General features: G+C 33.0%; 2 protein-coding genes across 5 annotated transcripts; both read left to right on the forward strand.

The window, feature by feature from the left end:
* The first annotated feature begins 2,596 nt into the window (after positions 1-2,596).
* On the forward strand, positions 2,597-8,291 carry LOC109540445 (FAS-associated factor 1). 3 transcript variants are annotated; one of them, XM_019908833.2, is made up of 12 exons: positions 2,597-2,743; positions 2,864-2,932; positions 4,351-4,705; positions 4,830-5,010; positions 5,117-5,341; positions 6,211-6,398; positions 6,536-6,681; positions 6,794-7,085; positions 7,188-7,350; positions 7,479-7,710; positions 7,800-7,877; positions 8,062-8,291. In XM_019908833.2, exons 1-12 carry the CDS (start codon positions 2,705-2,707, stop codon positions 8,140-8,142), a joined length of 2,049 nt encoding a protein of 682 aa, XP_019764392.2. In that variant the 5' UTR covers positions 2,597-2,704; the 3' UTR covers positions 8,143-8,291. The 3 variants fall into 3 exon arrangements, with proteins under 3 accessions (XP_019764392.2, XP_019764393.2, XP_019764394.1); XM_019908834.2 differs by having other exon boundaries at positions 5,129-5,341; XM_019908835.1 differs by lacking the exon at positions 5,117-5,341.
* A 925-nt stretch (positions 8,292-9,216) lies between these two features.
* LOC109540446 (sorting nexin-2) lies at positions 9,217-15,194 on the forward strand. 2 transcript variants are annotated; one of them, XM_019908836.2, is made up of 10 exons: positions 9,217-9,327; positions 9,431-9,537; positions 10,246-10,389; positions 10,483-10,729; positions 11,744-11,905; positions 12,295-12,416; positions 12,522-12,728; positions 12,814-13,050; positions 13,671-13,823; positions 14,015-15,194. In XM_019908836.2, the coding sequence occupies exons 2-10, from the start codon at positions 9,448-9,450 to the stop codon at positions 14,063-14,065; spliced, it is 1,413 nt and encodes a 470-aa protein (XP_019764395.1). In that variant the 5' UTR covers positions 9,217-9,327; positions 9,431-9,447; the 3' UTR covers positions 14,066-15,194. The 2 variants fall into 2 exon arrangements, with proteins under 2 accessions (XP_019764395.1, XP_019764396.1); XM_019908837.2 differs by having other exon boundaries at positions 9,225-9,365.
* The last annotated feature ends 18 nt before the right edge of the window (positions 15,195-15,212 follow it).

Here is a 15,212-nt window from a genome sequence, read left to right on the forward strand (position 1 = left end):
GTATTTTCAATAGGGATAGTTCGATGTATGTATTAAACCCGAAATATTTTGCTCTCATTTATTCAACTTTAACTTGCCAGGTTTTTTTGCAAACTTTTTATTTGAACCTTTACAATGTAAATATAAAGCGATTGTGTTCTGCTGTGAACTACACTTTTTAATCTCGTGTAAGAAAGTTTGCGTTGTTATCCATGTTTTTTTTCTGTTAATTACACTCTAATCTAAACGGATTTTATTTTATCAAACAGGGATCGTTTGATGTATGAAACCCGAAATATTCTGCTCTCATTTATTCAACTTTAACTTGTCAGGTTTTCTACTGTGGAAGCTTTTTACTTGAACCTTTACAATGTAAATATAAGGCGATTGTGTTCTGCTGTGAACTACACTTTTTAATCTCGTGTAAGAAAGTTTACGTTGTTATCCATGTTTTTTTTTCCTGTTAATTACACTCTAATCTAAACGGATTTTATTTTGTCAAATAGGGATCGTTTGATGTATCAAACCCGAAGTATTTTGCTCTCATTTATTCAACTTTAACTACCCAGGTTTTCTACTGTGGAAACTTTTTATTTGAACCTTTACAATGCAAATATAAAGCGATTGTGTTCTGCTGTAAACTACGCTTTTTAATCTCGTGTAAGAAAGTTTGCGTTGTTATCTATGTTTTTTTTTCTGTTAATTATACTCTAATCTAAACGGATTTTATTTTGTCAAACAGGGACCGTTTGATGTATCAAACCCGAAATATTTTGCTCTCATTTATTCAACTTTAACTACCCAGCGTTTCTACTGTGGAAGCTTTCTACTTGAAAATTTAAATTGTAAATATAAAGCGATTGTGTTCTGCTGTGAACTACACTTTTTAATGTCGTGTAAGAAAGATTGCGTTGTTATACATGTTTTTCTGTTAATTACACTCTAATTTAAACGGATTTTGTACTTTCAATAGGGATAGTTCGATGTATGTATTAAATCCGAAATATTTTGCTCTCATTTATTCAACTTTAACTAGTCAGGTGTTCTACTGTGGAACCTTTTTACTTGAAAATAGATAATGTAAATATAAAGCGAGTGTGTTGTGCCTTGAACTACACTTTTCATTGTCCGGTTAGACAATTTGTGTCATTTGTTGGTGTCATGGTGTTTCTCTTGCAAATAAGCTAGTTCGGATGTTTTAGGATTTTGAAGAAAAAAATGTTCTTTTACTGTAAAATTTCCCTTAACTAATACTTTTTCTTAGTGGCATTTCTTCCAAAAATCCCCTTTTCGACAGGGGGGATATTTTGTGGTTCGAAAAAGGGACCACGAGAGAAAAGACCCTTAAAACTCATTTAACTTTTACATATTCTACTAATAACATAAGAATATAAAGAACTGTTTATAGACCAAGAGTTCGACGAAGAACTCAACCACATAAAGGCAATAATATGCTTTAATCCAGATCAAAGATATGTGGAACTTGTTGATCATATTATGTTGGTATTGGTGTTTAATCGATAACATTATTTGGAGTAAGGATTAGTACATATTTCTATAAAATTTTAAATGCCGTCCCGCCTTTAAAACATTTCTATTTCATTTCTACTGGGTGTGACGAAGACATCGAGCTTCAAATGGACAATATTTCACTCAAATCTAAGTAAAAGCTGATTTTTTCGGAGATTCTAAACCTTGAAGTTTAAAGTTGCACTGTTTATCAAATGCCAGCCCGTCTTAAAAAAAAACTTCTCAGAAACCTCTTGCACTCAACTGTTCGCAGAAAACAACGGAGCCGAATTTAAATAGACAAAATTTCACTCAAATCCAAGCAATTTGTCATCATACATCAAATGCTGCTCACCTTTAAAAAAATATCAGATAACAACGGAATCGAGTTTAAACACAGAGCTAGTAGAGGGTCAGGAATTTAAACAAAGAGCAAAGACAATGTTTCACTCAAATCCAACCGAAGTACGATTTTTTTAGTACCAGATCGCATCGTAAAGCATTACCCCGAGTCCTAATACATACCATATACACACCCGTTTTAGTAATTAGAAGCATACAACAATAGTATGTAGTCTGTGGAACAAGGCTTATTATTATGATGATTAGAAGTTTGTTTTGATTAACGTAACCTCAAACTGACTTGCGCATGTCATTTAAGCAAGGAGCCGATTGCGATATATGCACTAGTGTGGGTTAGATCGTTACTGTCATTAATTTTGACGTGATTTTGACATACTAGACCAAGTCAATGCGGAGTGCTGATATACCGACAGAGCAGAGCGAGGCCGAGAATTATTTCGAACAAAATGTGTTTGATTATTGGGATTATCTTAATTTAATTGCTCATAACTTAAGTTATAAAAGAAAAACTCAACTAATAAATAAAAGTGTTGCCAACGACATTTAATAATATATCCATTTACAGCATAGATAAAGACCAGTACCCACAATTTACAGTTGAATTTTATTCAACGGTTACTTGCTAGTAGAAACGATTCTTCACAGCTCCAATCACTTTAGGGGAGTCCGATAGAGGGCCCGCAAGGGAATAAAGAAACCTGCATAAAATTTGCATGCTTCCGATTTATATTGAGGTTCACTTCACTCATTCACTGAGGTTTTATGTCAAATGTCAAATCCAGTGTTGAGTTTTTAGTCACGTTAAAATTAAGTTTGTATTTTTATAAAATTAATTACAACTATAAGCTTAACCATGTCTGAGAACAGAGAGGTGATTTTAGCCGATTTCCAGGTAATTTTCTTTAATAAATAATAATTTATTTTCATCTCCATTCGTTTTTGTTTATGAGATGTTACAAAAAGAATCTTACAATGACAAACACATTCAGGGACATTATTTTTGTCTTTTTAGGCTTGTACTGGAGTGGACGATGTTGCTGAAGCTATTTATCATCTTGAGGAAACTAACTGGGACCTTTTGGTATGTGACATTACCTAAAGTTCTATGAACCATTCTCAAAAATGTTTTCAATTCTTTTGAAAACGTACAAAGAGCTGCCATTATTTTTAGTTAAAATAATTTCCTATTTGTTATTTACTCTTGGTATAATAGTTTAGTATGAAATTTGCTTTTTAAATTCATGTAGTTTATTTTCGTTATATGCAAGGATTTACAGGGAAAACTTCGAACATAGTATTGATTTTTCGGCTGAAGTTGAATGTATTGTTTTCTATTGTGCACGCTTTGTTACATTGAAGTAGGTATTTTGAAAAACTGAAAGGTTTTTTCTGATAAAACTTGGTAAATTCAATAGGAGCCAACCATAATTCAAAACTTTTTGTACATTCAAACCTCAACGAAATATCAGCTTTTTCGATAAAATCCGGTTTTACAACGTTATACTGCAAAGCCAAAGATTCAGGTCTAACTATTGCCATAAAAATATTTTGTAGACTTACCACCATCGACAATTAAAAATATTTGTGTACAATTGTCAAATCATTGATTGACCTAACAACTTCAACAAAGAGTTTATTTTCCCGTTCAACGCGAAGACACCACGTGTTTCAGTTAAATAATTGAACTTTCATCTAGATTTGTTCTAGGTTTCTATATTTAAATAATGACCTACTTACGACAGTGATGTAAAGTTAAATTATGGTCTCTAGAGAAGCCAAGTTCCAATAATTGCTAACGCCACCCTTATAGCTCGGGCTCAAAAGCAACTTTACCCAAGTCTGCAATTAAAAAACGAATAAATCCCGTTTGTATTTGATTAGCTTCGTCATCTCTGATATGCCGTCATATTTACACAGACCAATAAATTAGTTACCGAATTTTCTAAATTTCTTTATAATTAGCTTCCCATAAAGTGAACCGAATGTATATTCCGTAGATGTAAAGATTTTGCTGCAAGTGAATACATATTTCCCCGGATCATAACAAAGTTAGATCAGGCCTATTATTTGCTTGTATTTTTTCCAGCGTTGCTTTACGTTCCGTAGAGTAGTGATGCGACAAATTGAAAGAGCCAAACAGATATGTAATGCTTTAACTCATCAACAGTAATGTGAAATTGTTTAGAGTTTCAAAACGACATAAAACAGAGTATTGTTTGCTTCAGTCTACCATTTGCATTTAGAAGCAACAAACTAGCGTATATGTGTTGTATAGACCTGCAGGAAGCATTTAATGGAGTAGTACCTCATAACTAAATAACAAGCATAGAGAATGTATGCAGTGCCAAAGTGTTCAAAGCTCATGGATCTTTTCATTTCAATTGATTCTGTTTGGCTCTTTGCATCAAGTTGAAGTTGAAAAATGGGATAAATTATGTTGATAAAATATACCTTGTAGAACAACTGACATAGCTTATGTAACAACATAATATTTTTTAGAGGGCAGTAAGTCGAGTAATGCCGCCTGCCACTCAAGCATTCCATCCTAACAATGATCCTGACGTTATGATAGTGGAAAACGATGATTCTGATGTAGCAGCTCCTGGACCGTTTAAACCGCCGGTATTGGATGATAGTGATGTAGAAGTGATGGAGGTTGGCAACAGTTTAGGCCAATCACCTGCAAAAAGACGGGACGTGTCGTCGAATTCTTCACAGATGGAAAACAACTTTGCCGTTGCATCGACGTCAAGTGGTTCTCCTGGGGCGTCTACAGGACCCAAAATATTAAATTTTAATATCAAATATTGTGATAAGGTGGTGAAAATAAGACTTCCAGATACAGCAAATTTGAGTAAGTTGATGGTGGATCTACTGTTCGTTGAATAGGTGCTTCATTTGTATTGTGGGATTTTCATGCAGCACATTTTTCTCATATGAGTTATTTCAATTTAAAAGTACTTTATTTGGTTTTTAAGAGGACCTGAAGCAAAGAATACAAAATGAACTAAATGTTCCACCCTGCAAACAAAACTTATCGAATTGGGCCCGAATGACAACCTATGATTCAACAACATTTGCTGTTCTACAGCTGCCGCCAGAAAATGATCTTGTTCTCACCGTAAAGTCGCTTAATGATGGTGTTACAGCAGAAAATGAGTGAGTACATTTTCTACTAAATGTATTTTTGGTTTCGACTCTCTCAGGCACTTCGTCTACTTAAATCTAAGAATCAATTTTTATTAGCCATGAGATATATGTTTAGTCTCGCTTGTAGAAGCGAGGTGACAAAAAAACTTAGTGGCACATATACTCTTCACATCAAGTATGAAAACAAAACGTATGATTTGAAGTACCTAGGGATTAAGACAATTCTGCAAGTTAAGACTGACTTGTATACATTAACCAATATACCAGTTCGACATCAAATTTGGAGCGGTTGGCCGCCAAATATAGATGATAATACTATGTTGGCTTTATCAGGGATAAGGTAACAATTTTATTTTTCTTAATAAAATGAAATTGTTTGCATAGACCAGGCTGCACTTTGTGAATTAACAAAAATGCGGCTCATAATACTGTGTTACTGAATCACACTTTTAAACCATAGACCGTAGTGTAACAAAATGGCAAAATGGTCTTATCCGTTTTGTTACGGTACATTCATATTGACGGCAAAGACCCCGAACATTGACGATTTGCTTTCGGATATTTATACAGGGTGTTTCATTAGGGATATTGCCTTGGTTCGTAACTAGTATATATTGATTTAAAATAATTGTCTCTCTAAGGGTATCTAGGAAGTATGGGAAAAATTGTTTAACTAATCTCACTGAAAAATTATCTTTTTTTACTAAAAACTGATATTTTTGCAATAATAGTTTTAATTTGCACTTGCACTGAAATTGATAGCAGCCAACTAGCTCGTTTTCTAGTAATTAATGCGATAAAACTGAGTGAAGTATTTTTTTATTATTGTAATACTTCCACAACATGATACGATTGCCATGCTTTTTGTCTTCGAAGTAAAAATATAACTCGTTGCCATCTTTACATCGCGATATCGCCATATGGGTGACTTGCGATCTAATGTTTTATAACAAACTACCTTTTGTTGTCACTCAGGAAACATTGGAGCTCAATGAAGTTTTTAACTTTGTTGTGAAACACCCTGTATAAATCCACAAATCTGGCCTTCTATTTCATGTTCATTTCTGTAGGAAATTTATCAGGTTTTTGACGAATCAGTATCAAGAAATGTAAATTGAACCCATGTTTTCTACTAACTGTTTGAATGCTTTAGTTCAGAGGCTAAAATGTTATGCTGAGACCAGTATATCTCGTAACTTTTTTTTCTAGCTTTCCTGAACATGAATTTACAATTCGCAAAAATCTTCAAACGAAAGAAAAGGAAAAACGGTCCATGCCTCAAATTGTGCAACTTGATAGCGATGAAGATGAATTTGAAGATGCTTCTGAAACTTTTAATGTCGAAGACGATTATTTCGTCGATAATGTTAATACGGCTAGGAAACGAGAGCCCTTGAGTAAGTGTTAATAGTGATTGGGTTTTATTGCTATCAAAAGATTGCAATTATGCTTTTAATAATCAGTGTGTTTTTTAAATCACATTTACACATCTACTTCTGACATATACTTTTGTAAGTTTGGTCTAACATTTTAGTTCCCGACAATGTTGAAGACGAATTAATAGGCACCGTAACATTCAACGAGAGATTTACAGCTAGATATGGGTCTGTACATCCATTATTTTTCCAAGGAACTCTAGAGCAGGCTTTAAAAGAAGCCTGCATTAGGCCCGCCAAAGATGTGAGTAAAGTGGGTCAAATATAATATAAACAAGTAAAATTGTGTGTTGGCATCTACTAAGAGTAAAATATTTAAAATATGGTTTGATATAAATTACAAAAAATATTTTTAGAGGAAGATCCTAGCGGTGTATCTACACCATGATGCAAGTGTATTGACAAACGTGTTCTGTACCCAACTGTTGGGCTGTGAAAGTGTAATGCAAGTCATAGAAAAAGACTTTGTAATATGGGGCTGGGACTTTACCTTTGAGAGTAATAAGCACAAATTTTGCGCATCGATAGCGAATTATTTGGGACCCCATACAGTTACCAATCTAAAAGATATACCAGTAGATCGGCTACCCGCATTGGTACTTTTGGCAAAAATGAGATCGTCTATAGAAGTGTTTAACGTTATTAAAGGTAAGCCTTATTTTAGGTAGAATCGATATGATAATGCAAGGATTTCAAGGTATATCGTCTACTAAATACGACTTTTGCAGCGCAATTATCATATTTTTTTAGGTAATGTTGGTGTCAACGAAGTATTGGGGACGTTAATGGAGTGTGTGCAGTTGATTTACGAAAGTTATGCAGTTGAAGCCAAGGAGGAAACTGAAAGAGCAGAAAGGGAGTTGGTTAAGTGGGAACAAGATGAGGCATATCGAGCAAGCTTGGAAGCGGACAGGTATGGATAGTTCAGAGTTCAGTTCATAGAAATATTTCAGTATACGACAATTATGCAAAATTAATTTGTGAAACGCAGGACGAGATTAATAGGTTTATAATTTTTTTATATTTGCTCCGCGAAATTAGGAAAAAAGAAGAGACACGACAGAAGCAAGAAAAAGAGGAGATGGAAACGAAGAAGCGAATTGAAAACGAAATTGCTGAAACCGCAGCGAGAAAAGAAGCACAGCGCCAAGAAGTGGAGTGTAGGTTACCTCAAGAGCCTGTTGCCGGCCAAGGAGAACAGACGAAAATTAGATTTAGGCTTCCTAAAGGAGAAAATGTCGAAAGAAGATTTACAGCAGACACTCCATTAAGGGTAACATATTGTCCATAGCGACATATATTTTAAATCTACTTTTTCTTATCTTAATCTACTAAATCTGTTTTTCTTTAAATGTTTTATAGGTTCTGCTGGACTTCTTAATTGTTCAAGGTTACCCAAGTGAAGAATACAAAGTTATTTCGAGTTGGCCTCGAAGAGATGTAAGTATTTTCTTTGCTTAAAATGTTATCATCCAAGCAAATAATAAGGTATTATTTGTCAAAATATCATATTATTTAATTTTTAAAATTATTTTAGTTCTGCTTCTAACATAGTAGACACATACAAGCATATACACTGATGGTTGTGAAGTCTTGATTTCCTTAAACATTTTTTGTTTTTCAGTTAACAGCTCTTGATGAACGACAAACACTGAAAGAATTAAAGCTGTGTCCCCAAGAAACTGTGATATTAGAGGAACGCTAAATTGTCTGGTTTACTTTATATTGATAAAATTTTCATAGCAGCATTTAATTCTACTACAAATGTATAGTTAGTTTAATATATTTTCAATTTAATGTAGTACTACATAAATTAATTAAGGCTTTTTAAGTATACCTTCATGATTTCATGTATTAGTGAGTGTTATTTCAGCCATAAATCAAATGAACAGTCGTCTTAAAGTTAACCCTTGTACAGGGTGGACAAAACTGAAGTGGCATAACCTCTGCAGCGTATTCTACGTTCAATAATGTAAAATGTAAAACACTTCATTTTTGAAATACAGGGCGTTAAAGATTGTATCTATGATACAATGATCAAATTTATTCATATTCTATGGCTCAATTATCTGCCGGAAGAAAGTGTAAAAATGCCGTTTAGTACTAAACCTCAATTTTTCTCACGTAGGCAATATTTAAAAATTTAAAATAGTAAACATTTTTATAGCCCAGGAAAGGTTTAGTTAGTGCATCAAATGCAAAATGGTCTTAATCGTTTTTATGAGTATTACCTTTAGCCTGACTTCAGAAGATTAATTGCGGCAAATGTCAATATCTTTAACGAATAGCCTACCCGTAATATTCTCAAAGAAGGAAAACGTAATGGATTTTCCACATTATATATTTTAAGTTTTGAGGAGCACAATTTAAAAACCAACCACAAATATAACGTTGACAAGTTGGCTTACGTTTGCCAACAAATATGGCTGCCATGGTTGCCGCCCTGCTTTAATGAAAAGAAGGTAAGTAAAAAAATGAGAATAGAAAATAGACCAAAAATATATAAATATACAGATTTCATAGGCTTATTTTGTGCGGTAGTTCAACACCATAGTAATTTTATCACTTAGAAAATATGTTTTTTTTTTTTCGTTACGTATTAGGCAAATTTGGGATTAACTATTTCCTTTATGACTACCTACTTGTGCTAAATCAAAAGGAGAAACGCCGAAAACTGAATTTATTTAGAGATGAAGTTAAACTATAATAAAATTTAGTAAATACATTTTTTGTTTTGTTTTTTTCACTTAAATCGAATTTTTTATGACCCGGCTACACTGCTTATGGCTTGTCAGCGTCAATCAGCTAAATATCACTTGTCAGTTTTGTTGATATTAATTTTTAAATCCTGCAAAGTAATCAAGTTCCAAGTTTTCAAGACAATTAAAAGGTGATTGAGTGATCATTTACGCTTTGCCGCATTCAATTGTAATGTTGCTGATTAGATTTTTGGAATAGGCTTTAGACAAATGGATTAACCTGCATTTTTGCAGGATCTTCAACTGGAAACATGGCTGATGGCAGAGTTGATCCACCCCCTCTTTTTGAAAGCGTTGATATTTCGAACGAGAATAATGATCTTTTTGTATCAGCCAGGGAGGTAAGTGAACAACAAATAAGTCGTTTTTGGTCTACAATTTATTTTGTCATACGTTTAGTGAATTGTGGCTATTCTTAATATTACCGCTGACACTTCTAACAAAGCGTCCACCCTCTGACTGTTCAACATTTTATTTCAACAAATTTAGACTTATTGCATTGTGTTGTTAGCAGTTTAAAATAGCAGGTGTATTCAGCTATATTTGATTCATATGTTGCGCAATTAAAACAACCATTAAGCAAATTGATTCCTTCTTACAGCAAACTAACGTGCAATAGTGCACTATCAATTTTCGATTGATAGAAAATATTAGCAGGGAATTAATGATTAAACTTGAAATGTTTGATTTATGACAAATCGATTCGCTTTACTGGGATATTGATCATCCGGCTTAGTATATTATAGATAACTGTATGGGTTAAAATCACATTATGCGAGCGCACTCCGCAAACAGCACCGAAAATTGCTCATAAAACCCGTTTTATCTTCTTTCTTGAAGTTTCCAAAAGACTGCAAAAATTTGCAATCCCAGAAAATAACGTCAACCATATAGAAAATCAACGCAATTTATTTCCTATATTCCTCTTTAAAATAATAGATTAAACCTCTTTAAGAGAAAACTTGTCACTGTGTCTTAAACTGAAGCTGCTTAAGTATTTTCTAATTAGACTCGTAGTTAATACCAGTGGAGTTTTTTATTTAATTTAGGATCCTATTGATGAAAGTATAAGAAAAATAACAAACGGCACTAGAGAACCCGTTGATATATCAAAACTAAATATTTCGGAATCTAGAAGCGAAATGGAATCTGTGCCAATTAGTTCTGAACCTGTATTATCACCGTCTGAACGGGTATGTTGTAGTTGTAAGATTTGCATAGTTTTTATTGCTATTTTACGAATCATTGTTTTGATGATGATTAACTAATCCAACTGATATCCACAGGCTGAACTTCAAAGTGGAGATGAATTCATAGAAATCAGTATAGGAAATTCTCAAAAGATTGGCGAAGGAATGAGCGCTTACGTCGCCTATCGAATCACTACCAAAACCAATATGCGTATTTTTAAGCACAGGGAATTTTCCGTTGTGAGAAGGTTCAGTGACTTTTTGGGCCTTCACGATAAGCTTATAGACAAGTACTTGAAACTTGGAAGAATTATTCCCCCAGCACCCGAAAAAAGCGTTATTGGTAAGAAAAAAAATTATACAAAATACTTCTCTTATCGCTCTAATCTTGAAAACCTTGACAAAGCTTGTAGCTAATAAAATGCAAATTTGAAATTTTTAAATTTTGAATGATTTCAGATATGCAAAAATTTGTTTTTCAATAAATTACTCCTTAAAACCGGTGGAAAATTATAGTAGCAAATTTGGACTCGATAGTTTAATGTTTACGATAGATCGCATTCTTCCGTTTAAAACATTGTTGTTTAAATTAATAACGATTAATTAACTGGAAACTATCAAGACCCAAAGTGTTTGAAAGGAACGAAACAAAGTTCATGATTTTTTAAACGATTTCTTTTAGATGAATCGCTCGAATAACGGTTGTACATTTTGAAAAGTACTATTCTGTAATTAATTCATACCTATTTTAAAATCTAAAAATACATGATTACTGATTAAATAATCCTTATACAAGAAAAAGTTTCAAAACTCTTCTTGTTCTAGGAGGTGAAGCCTTTTTTGTCTAAAACGAAAAAACGATATATTCTCACGTACTATAATTTTTTTTATTTTATCAATAGATCTTCAAATTAATTCGGAAGAAATAGAATTGATCTATAAGTACTTCATTTCTTTAAAGTATTCAGGCCTTTAAATATTTTAAGGCGGAATTTACATATATTGGCCAGAAACTTGTGCAAGTTGGCTAATGAGATTAATATGGTTGTAGTAGTTATTTGAATGTTTATAGGAGAAAAAAATTTTATATAGAGAATTTGTACTTTAAAAAAGTAGAAACTTGCAATGGCTTTTCAGGCCAATCTAAGATTAGTAGTTCCTTTACATTATGAGTCAGGAACATGATTGCATTCGATTTTGCCCTTGTCTTTAGTTCGGAGTTGTTTTGCCCCAAGAAAATGTTATATATTATTTCGCGTTAATGGCAATCCCTTTCCTTTAGACAGGTACATTTATTGCGTTAACCTTATTACAAAATGAATCGGAGCTATTTTTGAAAGTTAATTCGATTCAACAGGAATGACGAAAATAAAAATGGGGAGTAGTACCGAAACTGCTCAAAATAATGGTAGTGAGTTTGTTGAACGGAGGAGAGCTGCTTTGGAAAGGTATTTGCGACGGACCGCACAACATCCTGTTCTCATCTTAGATCCAGATTTTAGGGAATTTCTGGAATCCGGTATGTAATAATAAATAAAATTGGATAATACTTGTATTAGGACAGCTATGTAATATCAAAAGATTGCCTTTCGAATGTATTTTTGAATGTATTAATGTGGAAATAATGTCAAAACTGAAAATACATTCACATCCTACAGTGGCTGTTACCTCTTAAGGCAGGAAGTGATGCTTTACCGCACGCTCCAAGCAGTTTATTAAAAACAGCGCATTCTGAAGCAGAAAAAAAAATTCTTTTAAAATTTCGGTAAAGTAACTTTAACTAAATATTTGTTAAAAATCAAACATCAGGGTTGGTGTAGGAATGTATTTCTAAAGAAAGGATTTCCGTACCCAAATAAGTGAGGTAGAGTACCTTCACATATTCAAATAGTGTCAATCTTATTTTAGACATAGAGCTTCCCAAGGCAACAAGTACATCAGCTCTGAGCAGTGCAGGTGTGATGCGATTATTTAACAAAGTAGGTGAAACTGTTAATAAAATCACGTATAAGATGGATGAAACGGATCCGGTAAGTATTCATATGGTTTGCATTGAAACTAATTTCGCACTTTTGTCGAGATATCCGCAGAGGCGAACAAATGCCGATGTTAAACTACCAACTTTAATATTACAGTGGTTTGAAGAAAAGCTCTCTCATATTGAAGGGCTGGAGGTTCAGCTGCGAAAACTGCATAGTAACGTTGAGGCTATGGTTACCTATAGAAGAGAATTATCAAACCTGACTAATGGAGTGTCTAGATCTGCGGCAATGCTAAGTTCCTGCGAAGATCACACCTCTTTGTCTAGAGCTCTGACTTTTCTTGCCGACACTGAAGAAAGGGTAATGCTTTGCCTCAAAATAAGTTTATTGTCACACTTGATCGCCTATAATAAGGATTTCCTTGAGCATAGTGTTGCTGTTTTAGGTGGAAGCTCTTCATATAGAACAAGCTAATACTGATTTCTACATTCTTTGTGAATTGCTAAAAGATTATATTGGTCTTTTGGGTGCTGTCAGGGATGCCTTCCATGAACGTACTAAGCTTTTTCAGCACTGGCAACATTCCCAACAGATGCTAGCCAAAAAGAGGGAGGCAAAAGCTAAATTTGGTCTTCAGAACCGAACGGATAAAGCTGACCAAGCCAGTATAGAAGTTGTTGAGGTAAATAACAATAATTAATTATATTCATATGTATCAGGTATGTTATTGACACATAATTTATACACTTTTTGCAATTGACCAAAGATCGAGTTAGCACGCACATTTGTAATCACTTGCCCAATGTTTTTGCTAAAATAGCTTACATTGAAAATGGTATCTTGTGTATAAAGTCAAAATCGCACTAAGTATTCAAAACCTGATAATACTCTCAATGTACCGTCGTTTATTATTGTGCAGTGTGTTTAACTCTATCGTTAGATTACTTACCGGTGGTTATTCATTGATAAACAATTTTTTTTAATGAAAACATGTTTTGCTACATACATAATGTAGACGTGTATTTCGATGCATCATCGAAGGATAAATTTGTAAATGACAGCAGAAGTGAAGTGAAATGTATTTAATATCAAATCGTATCGATTTATTCTCAACACATTAAAATAAACGACATAATTAAGGTGCAGTTGCTCAAGCCTCCAAGTCAACCAGTAGTTTTATTTTATTTTACACTAACAAAGCTTTTTTTGGATGCCGGATATGTTATGTTGCTTTTCTGTAAAAATGTTTCACGTAAAGTGCTTACTGCATTCAGTGATTGTATTCATTATACATATTTCCAGTGGGAATCGAAAGTGGAACGAGGACAAGAAAGTTTCGATAAAATATCTAGAATGATCAAGGAGGAAATGGGCAGATTTGAAAAATCTAGAATACATGATTTCAAAATAATGTTCATCGAGTATTTAGAAAATCATTTAAAGCATCAAGCTCAGGTTAGTGATTTAATTGAATTGTATTTGAAATAAGTGTAGATGCCATTTCTGAGCTTGCAGTCCGGGTGCCCGTGTAGTTTTTTACAAATTCTGTTATGAAAAGTCTAGCTCTATTAATAAGTAAAAACGAATCTTTGGTGCCTTTAGTTTTTCAATATTTCGAACCCTCATAATTTACTTTCTAATTTCAGCTTGTACAATATTGGGAAAAATTCCTTCCAGAAGCTAAGGCGATTGCCTGACTAGAGGATATCTGTAAAGAATAGCAACATCTACATTCCTATTGGCGCTTTCCTGAAATATGAGAGGTTTTATTTCGAATTAGGTATGTGATTGCTTAATTTGATAACTGTCTTTAATTACTGTTTCTTTAGAAAGAAAAACAGTGATATGCTTAATACTGTCGGTTTTTGACTATTGATTTATGCTATATTTAAAAAAAACTCAAGGTTCAATTTCAAACAGTTAATCTCTTGTTGTAATAGTATTCTATTTTTACGAAATATTGTAATGGGATAATGCTTAAACCAGTAGTTCAAGTTAATTGTTGAAGAATCTTTCTCTGCGTTTTTATTCCCGAAGCAGTACTAGTATCAATCAAAATGTTAAAATATGTACCTTACTGTTATATGCTTTCTCATGTTAAGCGAGTTCCTTCATTTTTTTCAAGATTTATTTTATATTATATTCATATAACCAAATAAGTATGTACAGTGTGCATGCAAAACATCCGTTTATCATTGCAATTTCATATTGTTTGAAAATAATTAATTGTTTTACTGTTGTAAAACATACATTGCATTTCAAAGTTTATTTTCTGCATTAATTAATTAATTTTGTACATAGACCAAAATCTGCTCATAAATCAGCGACGTTTCTACCATCTACTATAAATTTAAAAACGTAAAAACCTTTAGTCGTAATGTAATTACATGATTACATAATACATTAGCCGAAGCTAAGGTGAATTGAAAATAGTGTAAGTAATAAGTTTTCTAAAAAGTAATTTTATACTAGCAGGTTCTTCTTTTAGAAAAAAATCTTTTTAGAAAAAAAATGCTATTAAATATAAAGTACTAGAAAAACTTTAAATTTGAGTGTCAAGACTATATATTAATAGTTTATGAACATAATTCTGCTTTTCCTTTCGCTCAAGTGTGCATTTCCTGAATATAGAAAAACTAGACTTGTATTTATTCTAATATATCAGTGCAAAATAGAATTTTATACGCGTATTGGTGTGCTGAAACTGTACTAGAAGTAATCTACTAGTTAGGACCTATAGGGATTTACTGAAACTTAAATAAACAATCAGAAGGCTTATTGTTTCCATATATTTATGAAGATTTACATAAATACTATACTCTTAGATATTCTGTTTTATTTTGT

The sequence above is a fragment of the Dendroctonus ponderosae genome, unplaced genomic scaffold, assembly GCF_020466585.1.
Source record: "Dendroctonus ponderosae isolate FM_Combo_2020 unplaced genomic scaffold, Dpon_F_20191213v2 Dpon_F_20191213_6, whole genome shotgun sequence".
Lineage (NCBI taxonomy): Eukaryota > Metazoa > Arthropoda > Insecta > Coleoptera > Curculionidae > Dendroctonus > Dendroctonus ponderosae.

Excerpts from the sequence above, each read along its gene's own strand:
- LOC109540445 (XM_019908833.2), top strand. The coding sequence starts at position 2,705 with ATGTCTGAGAACAGAGAGGTGATTTTAGCCGATTTCCAG. Across the intron at positions 7,086-7,187 it reads AGTGTTTAACGTTATTAAAG|GTAATGTTGGTGTCAACGAA; the intron begins GTAAGCCTTATT and ends ATATTTTTTTAG. Across the intron at positions 7,711-7,799 it reads CAGCAGACACTCCATTAAGG|GTTCTGCTGGACTTCTTAAT; the intron begins GTAACATATTGT and ends AATGTTTTATAG.
- LOC109540446 (XM_019908836.2), top strand. The coding sequence starts at position 9,448 with ATGGCTGATGGCAGAGTTGATCCACCCCCTCTTTTTGAAAGCGTTGAT. Across the intron at positions 9,538-10,245 it reads TTTTTGTATCAGCCAGGGAG|GATCCTATTGATGAAAGTAT; the intron begins GTAAGTGAACAA and ends TATTTAATTTAG. Across the intron at positions 11,906-12,294 it reads TAGGGAATTTCTGGAATCCG|ACATAGAGCTTCCCAAGGCA; the intron begins GTATGTAATAAT and ends ATCTTATTTTAG.